The sequence below is a fragment of the Cydia strobilella genome, chromosome 23, assembly GCF_947568885.1.
Source record: "Cydia strobilella chromosome 23, ilCydStro3.1, whole genome shotgun sequence".
Lineage (NCBI taxonomy): Eukaryota > Metazoa > Arthropoda > Insecta > Lepidoptera > Tortricidae > Cydia > Cydia strobilella.
In genome coordinates, this window is record NC_086063.1 from 5,169,117 (window position 1) to 5,194,785 (window position 25,669).

The window sequence follows — 25,669 nt, forward strand, 5'->3', positions numbered from 1 at the left end:
CGATAAAGATTATAGGTAGGTTTTACACTAATCGAGTAAATAGCATAAAAAAACCGGCCAAGTGCGAGTCGGACTTACACACAAAGGGTTCCGTACCATTAACTATAAAAACGGTCACCCATCCAAGTACTGACCCCGCCCGACGTTGCTTAACTTCGGTCAAAAATCACGTTTGTTGTATGGGAGCCCCACTTAAATCTCTATTTTATTCTGTTTTTAGTATTTGTTGTTATAGCGGCAACCGAAATACATCATCTGTGAAAATTTTAGCTGTCTAGCTATCACAGATCACGAGATACAGCCTGGTGACAGACGGACAGCGGAGTCTTAGTAATAGGGTCCCGTTTTTACCCTTTGGGTACGGAACCCTAAAAAGCAATCACTACATACCTTGTTCCTCCAACATCTCCATCCTCTTCCTCTCAATCTCCATCAAACTATCTAAAGTTCTCTTCCCCAAAGAATTCATATCCGTATCACTAGACAATATAGGAGCATCCATCGTCACCTTCGATATCCTATCTATATCATCTTGCGATGGGATCTTCCCTGAATCCGATATTCTACTAAACTCTCTAACATTAGGCTCATCTCCACAACTTTTTCTTTGTAAAACTTTATTATTTCTATCTTCAAATGGTTTCTGATCTTCGTCTTCCTCTTTTATATAATCTTCTTTCATTAATTTATCAGGCGATAATGATTTCGCTTTAATGTATTTGTTATCAAAACTAGGTTTCGCGTTTTTGACGTATCTATTTTTCGGTTCTTCGTCCTTTATTTCGACTTTTACGTCTTTAGTTTTCTTTCCGAACGAGTCTTTTTTAATAATTTTACCCAAAGCCGCAAACGTCGGTATTTTCGATGACGACGCACTTTTGACAGGGCCGTTTTTGTTTTTGCCTTTGGAATGTCTCAAGCTATTAAACCTATCTAAAGAAACATCATTTTCAATAGTATCATTATTGTAAAACATGTTCTCATTCAAACTCTGCGACATAATGTCGACCTTTTCTTTCTTTTTGTCTTTACTCTTTCTTTTCAATGAATCGAAATTCCGTTCCCAAAATCCTTTCTTCTCTTTAGAAGTTGAAGACTTAGACGGACTTTCGCTATCGTCATCTACATCGCAAACTCGTCGTTCGATATCTACAATCATTGATTGTGACATTTGATCGATAGAGTTAAATTTGTCTTTTAATTGGTTAGTGTGTTCTTCGAATTGTGTGACTTTCACATCTAGATCGTCGCTGTCACTGCTTTGTGGAGAATAACCAAATTCTCCAGATTTAGCTCTTGTTTGATCTGTATAGAAAGCGCTATCTGGTGATTGTGTTCTTTCTAGTTCATTTAATTTAGCTACAACAGGTTTTAACTCCTTTTCTACAGTTTGTACCTTACCAGTTAGCTCTTCAACTTCGTTAAGTAATCTTACATACTCTGCTTGTAATATTTTAGTTTCGTCTAAAGCTGAAGTCAGGTTGCTATTGGCTTCGGATTTGAGTGTTAGTATTCTTGTTTTCTGCGCTTCTATTTTCTTTGTTAGTTGAATTATTTCGTTTTGTAAGTCTTCTCGGTTCGCGAGTCTGTAACAAAATGTAATTGTGTATTAAGGTAATTAAATTGAGATAAGGACATGTTGAAAAGAATAATCTGTTTCACAGAACGCCACACGAGAGTAAACGTGTTTAATGAGATTAGACTTATTTAATACGTCGACACTTGCATATTGATCACAAACAAATCAACACGAAGGCGTAAAACATAGTGCAAAATATTGGCCGTCGAGTTAGTATTTATCTAACGGTTGGAAATATTAAAATTGTTGTATTGTTGTAAAATAACTTACAATTCCGACTCCTCCTCCAAATGCTGGAACTCCAGGTCTTCGAATATCTTGGTCTCGTTATCTAGAATATCCTGCGCGTTCTGAAGCTCTTCAACCGTCGCTCCGTTGTCCAGATCCTTCTTTATCCTTTAAGAAAATATTTTTTTAACTTAAGAAAGGCAGATAACAAAATTTCTATTTACGATGTTCGCGGTAGGCCCTAAGGTTATATTGGCACCCTTAAAAATATTATAGTCCGTTGGAGGCGGGACAGTGCCAGTGTGTCTACGCAGAATGTAACCATGTAACTTTTATAATATCTATGTAAAACCCTTTTTATGTGCAAATAAATGATTATGATTATGAATACGTAAAATTAATAAATAATAGGGAGAGCACTTACCACTCAACCTTCATAGTAGCTATATCGACTCTCTCTTTCAACTCTTTCTGTCTCGCTTCCTGCTTCTCCTTCAATTGTTTTATTTCCTCCTCTATCTTTTTCGCATTTTCGGCTAGTTCCATCTTCTTCTTCTGTTCTATGTTCAATATGGCGATTTCTGAGTCGTATTCACCTTTTATTAGGGCTTTCTCCATTTCGAGCTACAATTTATTAATTAGGTTTGAAATTGATTAATTAAATTAGCTTTATATTATCGATTCCTGTTTTCTAATGATTATTTGTCTAAATTGGGCAAGAGGCCTTAGGTAATTGGCTAGGGTTAATATGGTTATTAATTAATAGAAATATGTTCCTGATTGATATATTAATGATGTACCTACTATTAACAATTAATCAATTGTGGTAAGTAATGACATTAAGGGGTTTATTGATCACTCACTTAAATTTTGAGTTTAATATTTTTAATAAGCAATGAAACCTTTGTCTTCGTTAAATACTATTTATTAAGCAATGGCTATACATAATGCACCGATCATTGTCATCGTGAAAATCTAGTTTTCGTACAAAATACCTATTTTTATAATAGTATTTTCAAAAAGTAATTTAACAGGCTTATAAAAATATATAATTTAAGAAGTTTTGTGTCTTACCTCTCTCAAAATATCATCTTCCTGTGACCTTATCTCGGACATCTTACATTTCAGTTCATGTATCTTAGCCACCAGCTTCTTTCTCTCTTCTTTAAAACTGTCACATTTACTTTTCAAGTCCAACATATTCACGTCCAAATTACTGTCAATAGAATCAGCTTCAACGTCAATCTGTTTCAAACCGTCCTGTATTTGTCTAATCATCTTCTCCCTCTTATTCTGTTCTAGATCTTTCTCAAACTCTTCTAATTCTGGTATATCTGCCATTAGTTCTTTTTTAACGTCGTCGAAACTTTGATTCTTTGTTAAAGTGTTTTCATTTACGAATACTTCGTCAGACTCAGAATTGTTTGAGTTTTGTCTTTGTACATCGTCTTTTTCTGTAACTATAGTTGAATGCCGTTGTTCGATATCGTTAGTTACATCTGCATCGTCTATCATAGGTATATCTTCTTCTAAACTTAGTTGTTTTTCGATGCCAGCAAATTTCTCATTTACTTTACTTTCTGTGTTTTCATTATCTTCATTATGAGTATTAATAGGGATATTAAAACTAGGTTTTTTCGAGTTATCGACAGGCGTTGGGGTAGGGAAGATGAAGTATTGAGGCGATGGGATGGGATTTTTGTGAGCGAAAGTGGTCTTTATTCTCGTTCTAGGGCTTTGAGAATTTGGCGATTTTGGCTTGAGGTTTCCTCGGTTGTAGTAGACGTTTTCGTATGGGCTACCTGAAGATGTAATAAAGTTTTAGTTACAACTACCTAATGTGAGAATTTGTGCCAACTTGTAGAGTACTCGTCAGATTATACTGTATATTGTAGAAATACGTAATAATTTCGTATTGAGCTTTTATTGCGTATGTCAGTCGATACAAGGCTTTACATAATTTACATGATAAGTTCTTTGTCGTCTCCTTCTCGCTTTGTATTTTAACATTATTACCGTAAGTCTACAGTTAACGTTAAATATGTGTTTACCTTTATGTAGTTGCAACAAGGCAAAAGGTAAACATAAAAATACATCTTCGCGAAGGCGAATTGAAAGAAGGCTGAAGTAGCAAGCGGCAACGCACACTAAATTGAACCATAAATGTATAGGTAAACGGTTCAATTTGAAGTGTCAGTAGTGAAGCCCTGATGCTGTCGCGACCCTTCACCGTTTGTTTCTATTGAACGATGTTTTCAAATTAAACGTTGTCATTTAAAGTGTGAAATATATCTTTCTTTCCATTAGCACAGTGTTGTTTAGTCAATTTTACACATACCTATAGGCGAATTGACCTTATCCAGCTTCCTAATAAGCACAGGACTGGATAGTTCGTCTTCAAATACAGGTATACCGATCTCGTCCATACGGCCTCGATGCTCTATGGTCACTTCAGGTGTTAACGGCTCTATGTTTTCGTAGCTGGATACGTTTCTTTGGGCAGGTAGAGATTGGGACATGTTCTTGTTGTGACTAGTTTCGAATCTGAAACAAATGATAATTTAATAGAAACGTAGTAGCAAGTAATAGCAAGCACTTTATTGTACACGATACAGGTAGCTTTTGTTATCAATGACCAAACTTTAAGGGGTGTGGGGTAATATGTAGGAAATCGCAAAAATAATCAGCTGTTCTATAGAAAACATTGACTCCGATTCACCAAAATGTATATGAGACGGCAGATTTTTTTTTCGTGATTTCGGGGTTTGCCCCATAATAAAAGTTGTTCAGTATGACCTACATATTCACCCCTTAGAGTTTGGCCAGTGATAACAAAAGCACCCTGGTCAGTACATTATAGATGGATACAGTCTAAGGAATAAACGTGCCTCGAAAATCACGAAAATTTGATTCTCGATCAGAGGGCGCCACTAGTTTTGGCCTACACTCGTATAGAGGGCGTTGACGGTTTCGTTTGTTATTTATAATTTTAACGCATATCAGTGAAAGAACATGGGTCAAAATCATAAAAATAATTAATGCAAATAAAAAAAAATCATTTATCCATATTTAAATACATTTTATCGTATTTTTATAAATATTTATTTTTAGTTTTAAAGTGTGTCGACAGATGGCAGTGAATTTACTGGGGTTACAAAATTTACTATGACAGTACCGCTCTACTATAAGTTACTCTATGGTATATTACAATACATTTACCAGAAATTTTAGTGTGGTTCCCAAAGTGGGCTAAACTTGGACCATTGACTACGCACGTGGTGCTTGGTGGGGTAACTAGAAGCGATAATCGCACCCTCGACGTGGTAAAATGTGACATTTTGTGGGCTTAGTTGCCTGTCAAATAACTATTTAATGCGTCCACTAGCCAATATGCGGGCGGTACTATTGCGCACACAGCTTGAAGTTTCTTTAAGCATATTTTCAGGATCGTCTTCCTACTTATTTGATGAAAAGGAGCTTTTTTTAAAAGTTTGGTTAAGGCCGTTCCGTGAGCCAGAAGGCGAAAAATCTCCTTATATGATCATATTCTTCTAAGAGACGTTGATATTCGTAGACGTGGAAAAAATATATGTAGTTCTTGATTATATTATCTTTATGCAATTAATTCCCGAAGAAACCTCTAACTCAGACTTTTAATTAAACTTTACTCGGTTATTCATTATGTCACACTATAAAATAAAAAAACAATCATAACTTAAATAGAAATTTGACAGCTTTCGAATTTCTATATTGTAAGGCAACGTTTATTAAATAGATAAAAATCGAAAAAAATTCGGTCAAAATTGACACTTGCGGCGCATGGTCTTTCCCGTTCTTTCTTGCGAAATGTGACAGTGATAGCGGCAAACCGATGGAACGGCCTTAAGTTATTTGCTTACTTGTAATAACCCTCGCTGGTCTGTACGAAGTTAGGGTTGTTCAGAGCGACGCTTCTCGGCAGCGATCCATTTGTGATGATTTTGTTGTGGGGCCGCTTTTCTGTAGGCGTTATGGGTATACCTGAAATGAAACACATGAGGGTTAAATAAAATATACAATGGCCAAGTGTAAGTCAGAATATCGTAATGAGGTTTCCATATTTTACTTAAAAGAAAGGTTTTAGCCATCCATGTTTGTATGTATGTAACATCCGCTGGAATTAATAAAAAGCTACTCAGTCATTGTATGACGTGCGATCAAATCGACTTTGTGACCAATTATGACCTTTTACTATTTTATTTGGCCTCCTGCAGTCGAACTGTTAAAGGGCCTCAGTCGGAAATGTATTTTACAAGCTTTTATTTAACTTGCAATGTATCAATGTAAGTATGTATGTAATATGTATGTATAACATGTTTGTAAGGGTCAAATCTTGCAAGATAAATTTGACCCACTTCCCGGTTTCCGATAAAGCTGAAAATTTGCATGTATATGTAAGTCTGGTGACAATGCAATATTATAGTACCATCGAGCTGATCTGATGATGGAGACAGGAGGTGGTAATAGGAACTCTCTGATAAAATAACGCAACCTAATTGTGTTTGGGGTTTTTAGAATTGTCTCAATAAGTATTAGTTGCCTGTGGAAAGAAAAGTACAGTCAGCGATAAAAGCTTGTACCAAAAATGAAATTTTTGCCAAAAACTTATTTTATTAATGTTTAATAATTCAATAAATATTGGACCGACTTCTAAAAGAGCCTCCCTTATAAAAATAAAAATAAATTGTGTTTAGTTTTAAGTTTATAAAATGCATATATGTATATGTTAGTCTGTAAGGTATTTGTCATATGAGCCTTGTTGTCTGATTTAAAAAAAAAACGACTATCTTACACACTTTACAGTTTGCCTGGGGACATCCAACTGCAGACAAACTGCTGTAACAGTTTTGCGGGATGTCTGCATAAAATGTAACTATGCAGTTTATTGAATACTAGCTTTTGCCCGCGACTTCGTCTTTGTTGAGTTAGTAATTTGGGTAGCTTATTTTTTATCCAATCTGCTTTTAATCGATTTCCCATACAAACTTCCACCCTCTTAAAGGATGATTAAATTTCAGGGATAGAAACTGCCTGGGAAAATTTAACTAAATCGGTTCAGCGGTTTAAGCGTGAAGAGGTAACAGACAGACAGACAGACACACTTTCGCATTTATAATATTAGAACAGTAAAATACCTGACGCGATCTGCCTCTCATACTCTGCGCACATGTTGAGAATTTCTTCCAAACGCGCTGTTTCTGCCTCTTTCTGCTCCTCTTCTTTTATCCTATCCTGGTATGCCTGGACCAATAGATTAAAGTCAGAAATATAATATAGAAAATTGTAGGAATACATTTGCCTACGCAATAAGTTACATCTTTCGCGGCTAAACGAGTTTTTGACGTGCCCCACTAATAAATATGTCTAATTATTATACTTAGTTGAATATTTGGGGGAGGGATATATAAATCTAAGTCGTCAACACAATGATGTGAATCCGCATGACGCTCCGGTGTGTGAACGAGACCGCACTATGCACGTTTACCTATGTAGTGATATCTCGCTTGCACACGCCTAAGCATTTAGTACAAAAATACATAGTTAATATAGTTATGTATATAGTAAACTCATAAAAAAAAACCAACAGTGAGTTAAGATTGTTACAGTCAGTATCTTACTCTCTAATTTATTAAACTTTACATACATCAATTAGTTAATTTATATTTTATGACTTTCTTACAAATAGGTACATAAGTCAAAATGACAGTTATAACGATTAATACCTAATTGAGGCTTATAGCGCGTTTATAAATAAAGCAATTATGTACCAACATTCATTTCAAACTTCTATGCCAATCGAAAGTCACATACAATAAAATGTACAATATGCGAATTAATGGAAATTACGGTATGCTAGTAAGTCTAACTGTTCGCTAGTGACTTACCATGCCGCAAAATAGTTTATCGATCTTCTTAATAATGCTGTTATAAATTTCGTTTCTAATATAAAACTGATTGTAACTATTACACTTCATATTATTCCCAACTATAAACACATTCTCATTGCCGGTTTTTATCTCCGCCATCTTGGTTAAAATAATACCTTTCAATTCATCGTAAGATTTCTTAATTTGAGTTTCAAGCTTGATTATTTTGCCGTCCGTGGAGTTTTCATGGTCTTTAGTTTCTTTTATATAATGGTTCGTCAAAATGGTATTTATAGTTTTATATATTTTGATGTCGTTTCGTAGTTTGGTAACGATTTCGAGTTTGTCGTTTACCGCATTCGTTATATCGATTATTTTATCGATTTTCTCTACTTCAGATTTCTTATCGATTGTCAGCTTTAGTTCTTTTAAAGCTAGAGTGTTTTTCTTTAAATTTCTCACGAATAGCTTCACTAGTTGCTTGTGTGAGAATCTTTTTTGAGACGCGGTCATTTTGGAGTCCAAAGTGATATGTTCTTCGTATCTTCACTGTGTTTTTCGTTAAAGTATTTTCTTATTAATGGTTATGACAATAGAATGGTTGGCCACGTACTGTGTCAAACCTGCTAATATCAGTAACTTGATATGCTCAATTAATTTTTATAGTACCGAATATAGGTGCTTTTTTAATATTAAAGAAACAAATTCCTCTAATTTCCATTTTTTCAAACGATACGTTGTCACGCACTTTCATTTCCGCATGATATTTTATTGGAATGCATATATATATATAGAACAGATATTAAGTCTTTTGATAATAGATTTCACTCGTTATAATGTATCACATAAAAATCGCAACACAAAACCACTCAGCAGCAATCTCAGCAAAAACTGTCCCGAATTGGAATGAGACGAAATCGATCTGACATTGGTCACAGATATTATATTTCGGACACTCTTGTTTTTAGTCTTGTACCATCGGATGCATAATTAATTGAATATTAAGGACTTTATATCAACGTGATAAGGTCTAATATTATGCCATATAAACGTGTTTTTTTATCAGATGACAATCGCTTGAGAACTTACTTCCGACAAGAATTAACGATTGTTCTTTAGTACGTATTGTTTTAAAAGGTAAACAATTAAATTGGCAAGTTATATTATTGACGTTGCGTTTATTTACGTTACGGTTAACTTTAAATATTATCTTTAAGATTACTTCAGATAATTAATTATTACTTAACACACCCTCAATGCTATTTCATGTTTTCGTCACTATAAACACTTACAAACACCAACCAAACTTTTTTACTTTCACTGTTTTTTATTGGTTTTACTTCAGACATTTGTCTTGTGATTGATGTTGCAAGTTTACATCTTTAACGGTATCAACTTATTTAACCTAGCACTTCAATATAGAGGTATCTTTCAATTTCTTATTCACTTTTCTGTTTCCTTTAAATATTTGCACGCAAGTCTGCTTTTTAGTGTTCGTTTTGCTTTACATTATGATTACGATTGATTTTACACTAATTTCGAGCACACACACTTCAAAGGCTTATTTTTGCAACTTTTTCCGAGTTTTATTCAATTTTTTTAAATTCTCACACAAGGTTATACGTCTTCTGACTTCTGACACGTTTGTCGCATTGACTTCTGCAATACGTTATCACAAGGTAAGCTATTATCGCTGATAACATTGTTTCCTTAATTTAGGGTTTATAAATGTAATCAGCAGGTATTTTAATAGCGTATTTATAATGTAATATTATCATAAGGTTAATGATCGTAGGTTTTAGCTATTGCCTTATTCACAGATGTTTAAATTGCATAAATCAAATTCATTCAATATCTGTTATAGCAATTTTATTGCAACGCCTTATTATCAGATTTAGGTTTTCATATTACTGCGACAAGAAACAGTAATAGTATTACGATACAAGTGCTAAAAACAGGAAAATTACCTATTCGCACATGTACAACGTTTTACAGTATATGGCCGTTTAAATTTTCGACATAGTTGCGTAATGTGCTAATGATCGCACTAGTGCGGTAAAGTGGCCCCCTATGTACTAAAGTATACTGAACTCACAAAAGTATAAAAAAATGTTTACAAAACTTTAGTTGTAACAAGTCGACCACTGTTGCGTGTTGCCAACTTGCCACAACTATGAATACCTATATAATATATGTATGATCTTTGTGGAATTTTGTAAGCAGGTTCCATAATTATACCGAATTTTTTGACAAGGAATTCAGTTTTGGCGGAGCCATGGAGATTCCCAGTTCACAGAGGTAAAAGGGCTGAATACAAATTTTCAACTTTCCTTGTTAATTGTTTTCGTTTCTTATTTATGCAATAATTTTAATTGTGAATAAAACTGTTTTTATCTAAGAAGACATCGAATATATTTTTCTTTTTGGTTTAGTTGACTGCCTATTTAATAAAAAATATCAGGCGTTACTTTACGGAAATCCATATTAAGTATTATGGTGGTCGCTTGCTTGTTTGTTATATTTATTTGCGTATTTATTTTCGCGATGGTAGGATGGGTCATTAATTGCATGTAAAAATACGCAAGTAAGTATAACGGGTCATATTGGTCATACTAAATATCGTTGAGCGGATAGAGTGGAGGCAGATCTACGTGAGCTCGGCGTCGGCGAGCTCTGGACCGAGCAAAGTCGATTCATCGCGCGAGCCAAGTATGTTTGTTCTTGTTAATATAATACTTAATGTTTTGAATAATAAATGACAAGTGACATTGAAATTAAAACTTTCGACACGAAGAGTGTATTTTTGACATTAAAATTTTTATTTTTACATTTGCTTATAATTATTGTATGTTAAGATAATTAATCACAAATTCTCCTCTCCTTGAAATTGTAAATTATAGTTATAGTTATAGTATATTGCAGTGCCCAACAGGGTTCACAAAGACCTAGCTTATAAGTTTACCACCTGTACAATTACATTGTGAATTTGCAATAAAATATTGAGTGTTGAGTAAGTGTTATCACTGACTAGCACGTTGTCTTTCACGGTATTCCGTGAAAGACAACGTGCTAGTCACTAATACTACTAATACTAATACTCACTAATAATACTAATACTTTACTATTGTAAAGTATTTTTTTTTTCAATTCTCATGCTCGTAAAGTTCGACTTTAAGTCGTGCGTAGACGACATAAAGTTGCTTATTATGTTCTAGAGCATAAAGTAAAATCATCTATTACGACCCTTATTGACTTAGCAATAAAGTCCAAAATCTGCCGTACAAAGTGCCAGCCCTGCCGGGGCGCGCCCGACCGGTGCGCTGGTGACCGGAGTGCCCCGCGCCCTCGACACAATGACACAACCGAGTACAATTTACTTAAGTCTTGAATAAATACGGTAAAATAACCTAAAATATTGGATATTCTAGTATATTTTACTCACACTCGAAGTGAAAAGCAGAGTGTATAACTCAGGCATAAATGTCCATTTTTATCCTCTACTATATTGGTCCTCGCTGCGCTCGAACCAATAAATTGCCTCGAATTAAAATGGATAGCTTTATGCCCTTGTTGTACAATCTACTATTTATTGCAGTTATCTGTTTGTTGATCATGAGTTTTATTTACGGTACTTACACTGTAATATGATAATTGTCACCTAGTTTCGTATACTATTTGGAATTATTTAAACAATAAAGAATCACTAGCTGGATAAGAGCACACAGAACACTAAATAAGTGCACGTTAATGTTCACGGATGCGATTGAAAACAATCTTATCACGATCACACTAAGTTCAAAGTCGAATAACATCACATTACTTATTTTTCTCAGTTTTTCAAAATATACGAGTCTATTTTCCCGAAAGCGAGATAAGCGAATGACTTATAATAGTTATAATCTCGTTAATCATGTACCTATTTCATAAAAATACTTAGCAAACTAAGGGATTAACTTCACATATTCTGCTAATTCAAAATCAACTTTATCTGTTGTAAAATAGAATCGGTATTAGATAGAGCTTGGATGGAAGATAATCTGATACTGATAGTGTTTTGTTTATAAGCGATTAATATTGTTTGGAAATTTAGGGCAGAGATAAAATGGTAATGGGCCTTTGGGAAATGTTGCTATGAAGATTTGTTTAGGCGCGTATTTTAACCACGACGTCTATCTATCAGTCCGCCGGACGATATCGGCCTGTTAGAACAAAAAATTGACAGTTCCGAACAACTGACAGGCCGATATCGTCCGGCGGACTGATAGTCAGTGGGCCCCTACTCTTTGACCTCTTGTGTGGGGTGATTCAACTGTTATGCTTACGGTTAGTTATCAGGGGTAAAACAACTCTTAAAATTAGATTTTCAAGTATTTTTAATTACCAAACATGCATTTTCCTAGAAGTTATAAGTCATTGCCCTAATGACCCATTTATTAAGCATGTTAGTATATCGTGATACAAATTTTTGAATTTGTACCTTTTTTAGCATTTTCTGGGAGAGATAATCAAATTACTCCTGTCATAGCTGTTCGCGCATACTGGAAAATGCTGAGGATTCCTGTCAAATGTGAAAGGAGTCGAGGCTACCTCTCATTGAGCTATATCTATACATACCCTCATTCTCCTGTTCTCAGCTTCATAGCTCCTGTCATAGCTGTTCGCGTATACTGGGGAATACAGCGTGTTCCTGTCAAAGGCTGGTGAGGGCAGACAAGGTTTCTTCTCTTCTTATTGTAAATGATACATACCCTGATTCTCCTGCTCTCAGCCTCATAGCTCCTGTCATAGCTGTTCGAGTATACTGGGAAATACTGCGGGTTCCTGTCGAAGGCCGGTGAGGGGAGACAATGTTTCTTCTCTTCTTTATTTATTCTCTATGATACATACCCTAATTCTCCTGTTCTCAGACTCATAGCTCCTGTCATAGCTGTTCGCGTATACTGGGGAATACTGTGGGTTCCTGTCGAAGGCCGGTGAGGGGAGACAATGTTTCTTCTCTTCTTTATTTATTCTCTATGATACATACCCTGATTCTCCTGTTCTCAGACTCATAGCTCCTGTCATAGCTGTTCGCGTATACTGGGGAATACTGTGGGTTCCTGTCGAAGGCCGGTGAGGGGAGACAATGTTTCTTCTCTTCTTTATTTATTCTCTATGATACATACCCTGATTCTCCTGTTCTCAGACTCATAGCTCCTGTCATAGCTGTTCGCGTATACTGGGGAATACTGTGGGTTCCTGTCGAAGGCCGGTGAAGGTAGACAAGGTTTCTTGTCTTCTTTATTTGATAAGTTACTTTTTTCGTCTTTTGTGTTGTTGATTTTGCCGTAGATGTTGTCTTTCTGGTCGTTGTTAACCTAAACAGTTAAGTAAACGGATTAAAAGTAATCCTGAAAAATCTTTTGATTATTACAACTATACTATTTATTATTACTATATATTACTAAACTTACAAGAAGCAAGCGTAACTCAATAAGATTTCTAATCCTTATATACAAAAATACGATATATCTGTCATTATATTCTTCAAAAAGTTAGTCATATAAAGATGAAACTCAGAATTACATATAAAAATCTGTCTTTTTTCGTAAAAAAGAATAAATAGGAACAAGAAAATGTACAATAACGCTAACCATAACGTTCTGATCTCAATGAACACAGACCCGTAAACCTATTGATAGTATGACTAATTAAATTGATGAAAGATTATTAAATCAATATACAATACCTTTTTAAGCTTAAAATCGTTGCGCGAATTCTCGTCGAAATTCCTCACAATATCCTCTATCTTATTCTTATTCCTTAAAGCTACATTAGCATATGACCGTTTTTCCGTATTATTCTCATTAAGTACTATAATCTTCTGATCAGTATTCTTCATATAATTAGGTACATTTCTTCCACCTAACACATCTTTAGCTGGGGTATTTACTGTCAAAGAATTAGAGCTAAATACTTTGGGTGAGATTTCTATTTCGTTCGACGTGTAAAACTGACTCCTGCCTATTTTCTGTTGCTTCGCGTAATACTCAAATTTGGATACTTTAGCCATAATACTAGACATTTTTGGTTGATCGTCTTCTGCGTATTTTCTTGGGGCTACGGGAGGTTTTTTCTTGGCTATTTCGTTGAGAGTCATGTCTAATTCATGGTCTAGTTGCGAGAGGTTGGTGTCTTTGAAGATTTTTTGGATGTTTGCGTTCTGGTAACATTGGTTCTGGTCTTGGTAACCTGAAAAGGAAATATCACATATATTAGTTACTTTTACTTAGAGAATAAGGAAAAGCGATTTAAATACATAAGAAAGAAAATTGAATTCACCTTGTAGTATAAGAGCCATCGTCACTCTATTAACGATTTTATTTTTGACTAATAAAAAGCGACTCAAGTGTCTAAGACATAATGAGGAATTTTCTGTGGCAACTGACCCTCAAACCAAGCGGGTTTTAAAGACGCGGCTTACGCTACGTTTCCACCAGAGACGTGCGAGGATGCGCAACGAGGGATGTGTTTGTTAAGAAGCAATAGAGTCGCTTCATTTGTTTTCCTAGCTCAGCGTGTATTGATTCTATTGGTTCTTAAACACATCCCTCGCAACGCATCTTCGGACACCTCTGGTGGAAACGCAGCCTAAATGGGATTAAAAGGACTCAACTGTCATAGCCAAGGTTGCATATACCTGGCGCGCTGTTCTGGTTGGGCTAGCTTCCTCAGATGTTAGTACAAGATGAAAGAGACTCTATTTCCATAGTTATAAGGTTAGATTTACCTTGCGCGCAGTGTTCATTAGGCTGGTATTGTACGGGAGCCATGGATACGCGGGTCGAAGGAAGGACTGACTTCATGAGTTTGGCTTCTTATACGAGATGAGACTCTACTGTCATAGCTATAAGGTTGGATATACCTTGCGCTGGTTCCACTGGCTTATTAGTGACAATACAAGACGAAAGAGACTCTATTATTATAGCTATAAGGTCAGATTTACCTTGCGCGCAGTGTTCATTAGGCTGGTATTGTACGGGAGCCATGGATACGCGGGTCGAAGGGAGGACTGACTTCATGAGTTTGGCTTCTTCGGGATGGTTGAAGCGGAGGTAGTTGGAACGTCCTATTGTTAGCATGCTTCCTGTAAACAAACAAGATACATATAAGTTATTTTTGATAAGATTTTTGACCTCGTAGTCTCTAAGCGACATTATACGTTATGCTGTACGTAATAGGGTGACTATTACCTTGCGAAAGCCTCGTAGGCTTTTCGACCGGCAGATAAATGATCAGCGTGCTCTCTACGCGACAATGGACGTTATTATGCTGTATGTAATAAGGTGCAAATTAAGAGGCCGTAGTCGATTTTGGAGCAAAAATGTAAAATTGATAGATTTTGTCGTTGAAATTATACACGTTTTGTTACGTATTATCTAAATAACAAGTATTGGTTTCTATTAGCACGTCTTCTCGTCATGCCTTTTAATAATGAGGTCGCGAGCGTGCGTCACCGGTAATATATTAAGAGAAGGGGCAGTTTTTAAAAAATCATCAAAAAATTATGGTGGTAAATTGTACAAATTAATGTATAAGAATAGTTTCAGCAAATGTTGTAGACTGTTTAAGTATCAAAATTACGTTGAAATTAGTACACACAAAGTAATTTCTGGAGAAAATTGAATTCGTTTAACTTTCATTTCCTCGAACTCTAAGTCATATAACAAAAATGTAATCTGATAAAGGTCATACAGAATATGTGTAATACTAATTTACCATTTTTAGCAGTCCTACATTTACAAATAAGAGCGACAAAATCAGTGCTTTACGCGCGTTTACCTAAACGTCCATCAGAAAAAAATCATTACTAATTTAGTGAGTCTGTTTTCAAAAAATTGATCTGATAAAAGGCAAGATAAGAAGACGTGCTAATAAAACCAGTACTAGTTATTTCAATTAGGTAACAAAAGGTGTACAATTTCACCGACTAAATCTATCAATTTTACATTTTTGCGACTAAAATCGACACCGGCCTCTTAACTTGCGAAGGCCTCGTAGGCTAGTCGACCAGTAGACTATCAAGCAACATATATTTTTTAATAATAAACGATATGCTGTATTTAATTAGGCTTATAATGTATTACTTGCGACAGTCTCGTTGCCTTGTTCTCAGGCAGACCGTCGAGCAATGTAATTCCATTGGTGGGTTATAGGGTGACCACACCATGGGAGTTCTCAAAGCGACAATACACGCTGGCTACTCCGGTGCCTACTACGTAGTCTACGCGATATAGACGTGATGATGTATGTAATAAGGTGCACGTTACCTTGCGACAGTCTCGTGGGCTTGTCGACCGGCAGACCGTCGAGCAACGTACTTCCACTGGTGGGATACAGGGTGACCACACCGTGGGAGTTTTCAACGCGACAGTGTACGCTGGCGACCCCGGTGCCCACAACGTAGATGTCGCAGGTTGGGTCTGAGCCGATGGTAACTCGTCCTAGAAATATAGATGGGATGTTGACATACTTTTATAAGGTTAACAATAATTGAAGGAGTTTGAAGAACAAGAACCGTTTGCTTAAAAACCGGCCTGTTGCCTCGAACAACCACTTAGCAATAATGATCCAAACAATCCACAAGCGGTTTAACATATTTAAACTTGAGTATTTTCCTTCATTCCTTTAATTTACCAAATTTTACACAAGTAGATCTGTATGTAAACTTAAAGCATTTTCTACTGTAGCCACAGTGTGTAAGATGCCTTATTGACTGTTGCAGTAGTGTAAGGCCTGAGTGGACCCTCGAGTTGGGCGTGCAGCGGGGCGGGGCGTGCGGCGTGCATGTTAAACAAATGCAAACGTAAAGGAGCGGCCTTAGTGCACGCTGCTCACATCACTTGTGAGCCCGACGCCACGCTGCATGCCCCGCCGAACGCTCCGCTTCGAGCGTCCACTCAGGCTTTACACTAAAGGTTGCCAAAGTATGCAATGCATCTGGCTTAGTAGATATTGGCGATTTTCAAAATCACCCCAACGCATCTTGCATAATTGTGTGTCGCGGCGAAGCATTTTATAATTAAAATTGCACCTTTGTGTAATGACCTCGCTCTTTTCGCACTTCGTAAAACGCTACACTTCATAACGTGTCTATTCTATACAATCCTACCGTAAACAATCGAAATTTGTCTTTTTATCGCTCTTAAATATGTGAGCTATCACTCGAGAGTAGTCGAGATTGAAATGTTCAATGTTCGCGACATCTTGCCATAAGGCGACTTACCCTGTTTGATAGGATGGAGTGTAACCGCGGTGCTCAGTCTGCCCGTACCCAGGCTCACGAGGTGAGGAGTGTTCGTAGCCACTCTGTAATAAAGAGAATACATATTTTTAACAATTAAAAAGTCTACATGTAAAGTGAGCATGTATTATTAGCTGTAACTCCTATGATTGGGGTGTCGTTTGACAGGACTTTCAAAAATAATACGATTTTTTGCGAACTATTTTTTCCCCAGGGATTCGTTAGCGACATATTGAGTTTTCAAGCGCAAATTTTAGTTAAAGTCCATCATGTCTAGATTGCTACACTACACTACTTTGCTACACTAGATTTGATTAAAAGTCCGAGTTAGAGGTTACTTTGGGAATTAATTGTATCGAGCGATATCATAATTCGTGTATCGGATATTTTTTCCACGTCTACGAATATCAACGTCTGTTAGAAAAATATGAGCATATTGAGCATATGAGATTTTTCGCCTTCTGGCTCAGGGAACGGCCTTAAAAAATCACTTCGCTCTGCATTGAACATGTCTCCCTCGAAGATAATGTATGTTGCATTTTTATTCCTTGTATGAAACATGTCAGTGTGCTTTAATGTAACTAGTACAACTTAACAGTTTGACATTCTATCCTACTGACCGCCGCTGTAATCTAACATTAACACATTTGCACAAACAATTTTATCCCTTCCCGCATTACCTTAAAGTCCATAATTGCTTGGCGATATATTACAAGGATCACAAGCAATAACAGTACAGAGCGATGACTTCATTCTATTAGCATAACGCCTTATCGCCTTCTTAGTAATCAACAGTGTTTGTATTTATATCTTTTCCTTGCGACTCGTACGAGTTAGTTTAAATATTATCTATATTATTCTGAACCACAAGGATTCTAAATAGGAGTTAATTCTTTCATAAAAATTAAATACACAAAAATTTTGTAACAATTTTAAGCGCCTATCGAACAAGTTTTAATGAAAATGATTACGCACCCCGAATATTGTGTTTTTTTTTATGATACAGGAGGCAAACATTAGCAGACGGATCGCCCGATAGTAAGTAATTGTGCCATTTTCAACCAAAAGGGTAAGTATACTTATTGTCGCTTGTCAGTAAGACGCTATTTCTATATAGCTTCAATTAGAAATCAACCTTATCGACAACCGACAATGTGGTACCTTTTGGTTGAAAACGTCACAAATATCGACAATGAACACCTGCAACACCGGAGGGGTTGGCATTGCCGGCTTTTAAGATGGAAGTAAGCTCTTTTCTTGTAGGTACGAAGGCCGTATCGGTCCAGAAATAGGGCGAGCGACAGTTCATTCCTTAGTATAGCTGTGCGAGGCAGAATGTATCTGGAGAAACGCACAGTTGAGGACTGCCAACCATCAAATAACTAATTCTGCTTCTGCAGTTTGTACATATACTGTTTAGAAATTTATGTATTTAAGGCCGTTCCATCGGTTTGCCGCTGTCTTTGTCACATTTCGCAAGAAAGAACGGGAAAGAACATACGTGCCAAGTGTCAATTTTGATCGAATTTTGTCGGTTTTTATTTATTTTAAAAACGTTACCTTACAATATCGAAATTCTAAAGCTATGAAATTACTATTTATGTTAAGATTGTTTTTTCTTCTTTTTTTGTTTATAGTATAACATAATAAATAACCCAGTAAAGTAGGATTAAAAGTCCGAGTTAGAAGTGACTTTGGGAATTAATTGTATCGAGCGAAGTGTCAGAATTCGTGTATCAGAAGCTATGTTGTTAAAGAGAATATAGTCAAGAACTACATATATTTTTTCCACGTCTACGAATATCAACGCCTCTTAGAAAAACATGTATGTATGTATGTATGTAAACACTTTATTGTACATAAGACAGATTACAAACACAATAATAGAACATAAATATATACAATGTACAAAGGCGGACTTATCCCTATAAGGGATCTCTTCCAGTCAACCTTTGAGCAATTGAGAATGAACGCGTTTCTATTACCCATTACAGTGGCCAGCTATAGATTTGGTTTTAACGTAAACTATAATAGGTACCTAAACCTGGGTGCCTAGCCAAGATGCCAGTCGTTCGTTCCGCAGCGAACGATAGGGTAATCTCTCTCTATCACTCTTCCATATTAGTGCGACAGAGACGGTTGCGTTTCGTTCGCTACGGAGCGTAAACAGTTGGCATCTTGGCTAGGCACCCTGGTCATCTGCAAAGCGAAACACATACAGAACGCGTTTCTATTACCCATTACAGTGGCCAGCTATAGATTTGGTTTTAATGTAAACTATAGGTACCTTAACCTGGGTGCCTAGCCAAGATGCCAGTCGTTCGTTCCGCAGCGAACGATAGGGTAATCGCTCTCTATCACTCTTGCATATTAGTGCGACAGAGACGGTTGCGTTTCGTTCGCTACGGAGCGTAATCAGTTGGCATCTTGGCTAGGCACCCTGGTCTTCTGCAAAGCGAAACACATACGGAACGCGTTTCTACTACCCATTCAGAGGCCAGCTACAGATTTGGTTTTAATGTAAATTATATTATAGATACCTAAACGGTTGGCATCTTGGCTAGGCAACTTGGTCATCTGGAAAGGGAAAGACATACGGAACCCGTTTCTACTACCCATCCAGAGGCCAGCTACAGATTAGGTTTTAATGTAAACTATAGGTACCTAAACGGTTGGCATCTTGGCTAGGCACCTTGGTCATCTGGAAAGGGAAGTACATACGGAACCCGTTTCTACTACCCATCCAGAGGCCAGCTACAGATTTGGTTTTAATGTAAACTATAGGTACCTAAACGGTTGGCATCTTGGCTAGGCACCCTGGTCATCTAGAAAGCGAAAGATACAAGGAACGCGTTTCTACGACCCATTTTAGAGGCCAGCTACAGATTTGGTTTTAATGTAAATTATATTCTAGGTACCTAAACGGTTGGCATCTTGGCTAGGCACCTTGGTCATCTGGAAAGGGAAAGACATACGGAACCCGTTTCTACTACCCATTCAGAGGCCAGCTACAGATTTGGTTTTAATGTAAACTATAGGTACCTAAACGGTTGGCATCTTAGCTAGGCACCCTGGTCATCTAGAAAGCGAAAGATACAAGGAACGCGTTTCTACGACCCATTTTAGAGGCCATCTACAGATTTGGTTTTAATGTAAACTATATTCTAGGTTCCTAAGCGGTTGGCATCTTGGCTAGGCACCTTGGTCATCTGGAAAGGGAAACACATACGGAACCCATTTCTACTACCCATTCAGAGGCCAGCTACAGATTTGGTTTTAATGTAAACTATAGGTACCTAAACGGTTGGCATCTTGGCTAGGCACCCTGAACAGACCCGATCACCTAGGCGAAAAAATTTAATATTTATGCTATAAAATGTACCTATGATTACATTGATCACCTAAGGATCAAGATTTTCTAATCGCAGTATACACCACTTCTCGGAACTAGCTCGTTGATTACGAACGAAACAAACGCCTAACGATCGAGCACAGGTCCGTCCCCTAAGCGCGCCCGGCGGAGACTGAGCGCGCAGTGTCGGTGCAGCGTGATTTATACGTCTTTTAAAAATATTTAAATTTACGGTAAAATAGGTCCTATAGTTATGATTATTTTTTTATGGGTTCACATAAAGTTAGAGTTTGCTATAATATTATTTTGAGGGCAAAATATAAGTACAATTTGCGATAAAAAAATATAATGCGACCCTGTTTTCACCGAAAAAATGAAGAAAACTCGGAAGGTATTTTATCAATTTTTTTAAATGAATCTTTGATTTTCAATCATTTTAGCCCCTCGTCCAAGATATGGTGAATTGAATTGTAATCATTCATGTACCAAATGATTCTTGTTTACTGCAAAATTGGCAACCGAAACGACACCTTTCACTGCAAATTTTGAAAAATACTCCCAGGAAAACTCATTTATTTTAGTTTTAAAAAGAGAAAATGCAAACTTTAATTATTTCAGCCGCTAGTTTAGGAAATGATTATTTAAGAACGTTAACAGTTTTTGAATAAATACTAATAGTTACGTCGTAATGTTGAATGAAAAAGGAAGCATTTTGCAAAATACGCTCGTTTGTAGGAATAAGGCCTCTTAAGTTTCACAGCCATCAGTGAACACATATAACTAATGAACATAACACCAATACCGCTCGATCCTTATGAGTTCAATAGTATTTAGTTATAACCGGTTGCAATGCGACGCCGACACCCGAGCTATAAGACTGCCTAGGAGGCTAGGAAATACGATATGTAACACTAGAACACTAAATGGATGATAAATTGGTAATGCCTTTAACTAGCTTGTGGGATAGCTTGATTAGTTTGCTTCTGTTTTGAGACTACAATAGCGATTAATTTATTTAGCCACGACGGATTGATGATACCTATCTAAGTGACATACAAATTGGCGCCTGACGCGCCTGTACCCATTAAAACTATTTCTATAATATATTTTGAGAGCTACAAATACAAAGCAATTAGCGAACATGACATTTATGACAATCATGACCCTTGTGACCCAAATATCAAGTGGACTCGGGCCATAGTGGATACAATGGACTATAATCAGAGTACAAGATGTTCTATATCTAGTCACAATCTTGAACCCAGCACGAGAATAAATTGCACGATTTCAGATATAATCCTTAAATGAAAAACGTGCAATTACGTACAGCTAACACAACAATACTCTTAGTAAATGTTCTCAGGAGTAAGTAAAAGGGAATACAAAAGTCCCTTGTCCCCAAAATAGACGTTTCCTGCGCCGGGCAGTAATACCGACATTGTAAACGCCATGTGGGCGAGACGCATACTTGCACAATATTACTGACTTGAATAATGAATATTAGCGGCTGTGGGAAACATTACTTATTTGGATATCAAATATGTAATATGAAAAGTAAAAAAATACGAAAGATCAAATTTCTGCCACATGCCACATTGTGTGCACCAATTCCTTACTCATTTTATTTTGCGGACGAAGTCATATAAACTATAGTTTATAGTACCTACATACGTAGGGGAGACTCGAGAGAATTGATCCTAGAGGAGACTTGTTCACCTGATAAATGAAAAATAACTGTCCTAAAAGGAACCAATCTCCTGTGACAAAGTAAGTACAAAATGAGTAGGAAATTAAATTATTTGACTGTACCTAAATCTTTAGGTGTCTTATTAGATATTTATAATGACTTCTTAGAACTGCTGTTTTCTCCATATCATTTCAGACACTCCGTCTAACCCAGTCACATGTGACACATAAAACAGCTAAAACATTTACCGAATTTTATACCTTATTCCAACGGCAACAGAGTTCAAATTCACAAATATATTATTACCAAATGTTACGAATTACGATCACAGATTGTCAATTTGTCACCCTTCTAAATGTTCTAATACTAGCTCTTATTGTAACGGCTCAGAGTTTAAAACAGTTTGAGTAAGACATTGCCAAGTGTAAATATTTTGTAGTAGTTTAGTGGACCAACCATGTGTGATGCATACGTGTGATCTAAATCGAGTGGTATATCGTATTTATCTTTGAGTGCAATGAATTTGTTTATACCTCTCGCGTCCAATGATGGTCCCTATGACAGGGATTTTTGTTGGGATTAATTTAAAAAACATGAAATCGTATCTTTCTTGCATACATACATATAAGATATAAGTAATAATAAAAACGTAAGTTTTTGAGCATTTGTTCTCAAAATTAAAGGATTTCAAAAGGGATAAAGTGCCTAGCAGTCTTTAAAAGTACACTTAATGATACAGATTACCATGGCATAGAATCTAATGCGTTATTTGATCGAAGAGTCAGTGTTATATACGTAACATCAGATAACATGTTGCATATCGCATATATCAAATATCTTTTATTATACAAGGGGCGAGTGTCACACAAAATTAGAACGTTTGGAATGTATCAAATATGGAATGTGTCAGGCCTGATTTAACCCGGACTAGAATACCTCGTTATGGAATCAATTAATTAGTCAGTGACCGATGTACTTAACATCAGATTACGCGTTATATATTGCAGCGGTAAAGTAATACTTATTATACACTAGCTTTTGCCCGCGACTTCGTCTGCGTGGACTTAGTAACCCCAGCTAGAGTAAGAATAGCGACTGGAGAAAGTCTTATAGCAATTATTCAATTTGAGCATATTATGCACACAAATTAGCAGACACTCCATTAATTATCTCAATTCCCCCCGCTTTTTACTTTCTTAAGGGATGATTTTCGGGATAAAAACTATCCTATGTCCTTCTCAGGGACTCAACCTATCTGTATGCCAAATTTCATCTAAATCGATTCAGCGGTTTAAGCGTGAAGAGGGAACACAGACAGAAAGAAAGACAGACAGACTTTCGCATTTATAATATTAGTATGGATTTATACAAGGGTCGCCCCTTGCTACACGAAAATAGAACGTTTGGAATGTATCTAATTAGATTGGAATTGGAATGTGTCTCACTCTCAGCTTCGATTTAAACAAACTTACTAGGAAACTACAGAAACATACTTTTTTTAAATTGAATATAATTAACAAAAAAACCAAAACAATTGTTTCGGGTCTGAAGAATGTTAATTAAACTAATTATTGTTTTCGATAAAAATACAGCGTATAACGCTTTTGTTATGAACTTGTGAATCAGCATATATTATAATATAAATCTCTCCTCCAAAACCGTATTGTCAATTAGGATCAGCCCCCGCAAGAAAGCGATGACAAATGGATTGACTCATGCGCATCTTTGGATTAGAAACTTACAATGTAACATTACGACACAGGTGCGAAAAATAGGAGATTCGCAACGAGTGGCGATAAATTTAAAACACGACCGAAGGGAGTTTTAAATCGACACGAGTTGCGAATTACTTAATTATCACATGTATCGTACAACGTTTTATAGTTCATATGATCCCTTAAATTTTCGACATAGTTGCGTGATGTGCTAATTATCGCACTAGTGCAGTAAAGTAGCACCATATGTACTGTAAAAATAATTAGATATGTCTGACTTTCGTCGAATCGATTTAACTGTTAGAGGATTTGTGTACTTTTCATTAGCAAAATAATCGCACAAAAAGTAAAAGGTTATAACAATTTCGATATTAAAATGTGGAAGTTTGAATATGAGAACTAAAGTTTGTATGGTAGTTACTGTAGACAAAATCGAGGTGGGTGAAAGCCCATTTCATTATACCCACTTCAGATGACGTCGGAATAATGAAATGGGCTTTCAACAACTGGATGGAACCAACGTCCATTAAAACACCTCATGCCCTTATTTATCCAAATTTTCGTGTTGCTTCTCTTTCTTTAATATCGCATAAGAAATTGACAGAGCTATACTTGCCCAAATACAAAGGCCAATATTCCGGGGTTACATAATAAATATGGCAGCACAAATTGAAATAAAAACTTATAAATACAGCAGATTCGTCACTCGATACTGAAATAGTTTTGCTATGAATCATCTAGCGGGTTATAAAGCTGGGAATACAAATAAAATAAAACGTCACACACAGACTATCTCTTCACGCTACGCGATCGGCCATAGATTAAACATATGTTGATGAAACCCTCAATTGGTCTTTTGAAAATCAGTACAAACTTAGTCAGGAAAAAACTATGAAATCGGATTTTATCGCGTATATTGAATTTATAATACATCCTGACGTTTTGAACCCTTTACAAGCGTTCGTGGTCAACGGGTGACTGAGGAAAAACTATAATGTGGAAAACCCACATACAAAAATAATGATCCATAATAAACTACATACCTAAAAACTTTTTAAGGCTGGTTATACATGCCATGCCATGCCATACCATGGTAGTCAGGAAATTAGAAGGGAACAAAAGATATAGCGCGCCGCGCGAACGGCAGATATGACCTGACTAATTGACTATTCCGCGGGTTTTCCCTTTTTTTTCTCAATTACTCTAAAAAAATATTTTCTGTTTTAAATTTTGCTACTCAGGAGTCAAGTTTCTCGACTATATCTCACTCGCTATTTAATATTAAGATCATACTACTATGGTATGCAACTATGCAGGCTTGCAGGGTAACAATGTACAACTTATAAATGAAAATGAGACATGTTTTCGTGATTTTCTTCTATCGAGCCACTTCAACCTTTTTAAGGTTTTGGTTGGAATCTACCTTGCAAATATAGTCTAGATTACGTGTGATTTTTTTCATGGCATTTGCCCTTGATTAAAACGTATAAATATATATATATATATATATATATATATATATATATGTAATTTTGCGTTAAGATCTTAAGAGAGGGCCCTCTTATTTTGACAGTTCCGAACAACTGACAGGGCGATATCGTCCGGCGGACTGGTAATGGGTGGGCCCCTTAACTTCGTTCAATCGCATGTCCCTTCTGTAATGATTATTCTCTGGCGGCCAGGAATAAACGGCGAACGTCGACCCCGGTTGCATCCATTTGGCTTAATTGTTACTGCATTCGGTGGAACTGTTTATTTCGTCGACTGGCCACGCCGTAGCTTACTGCGGCCGAGGCAGTAAAGGTGACGTTCAGATATCGACCGCAGCTGCATAAGCCCGGTTCACATTTGTCTGACGTGTCGTGTTATGCACGCTGCGTCAGACAAGTGTGCACGCAATCATATTAAATGCAATGTAT

General features: G+C 36.4%; 1 protein-coding gene across 3 annotated transcripts in view; it reads right to left on the bottom strand.

Annotated features, from left to right (window-relative positions):
• The window catches only part of LOC134751830 (pleckstrin homology-like domain family B member 2), an 89,983-nt gene that overhangs the window by 23,687 nt on the left and 40,627 nt on the right, over positions 1-25,669 (bottom strand). For 2 of the 3 annotated variants that reach the window (XM_063687322.1, XM_063687323.1), the window contains exons 1-8: positions 7,732-8,241; positions 6,982-7,087; positions 5,707-5,827; positions 4,146-4,351; positions 2,882-3,609; positions 2,232-2,431; positions 1,850-1,975; positions 391-1,586 (exon numbers count right to left, since the gene is read on the bottom strand). In XM_063687322.1, coding sequence (XP_063543392.1) covers positions 391-1,586; positions 1,850-1,975; positions 2,232-2,431; positions 2,882-3,609; positions 4,146-4,351; positions 5,707-5,827; positions 6,982-7,087; positions 7,732-8,226 — 3,178 coding nt within the window. In that variant the 5' untranslated portion in view covers positions 8,227-8,241. Of the gene's footprint in view, positions 1-390; positions 1,587-1,849; positions 1,976-2,231; positions 2,432-2,881; positions 3,610-4,145; positions 4,352-5,706; positions 5,828-6,981; positions 7,088-7,731; positions 8,242-12,878; positions 13,071-13,441; positions 13,945-14,698; positions 14,840-16,022; positions 16,197-16,978; positions 17,062-25,669 lie in introns of those variants that run through there. The other variant, XM_063687324.1, reaches the window with a different exon arrangement.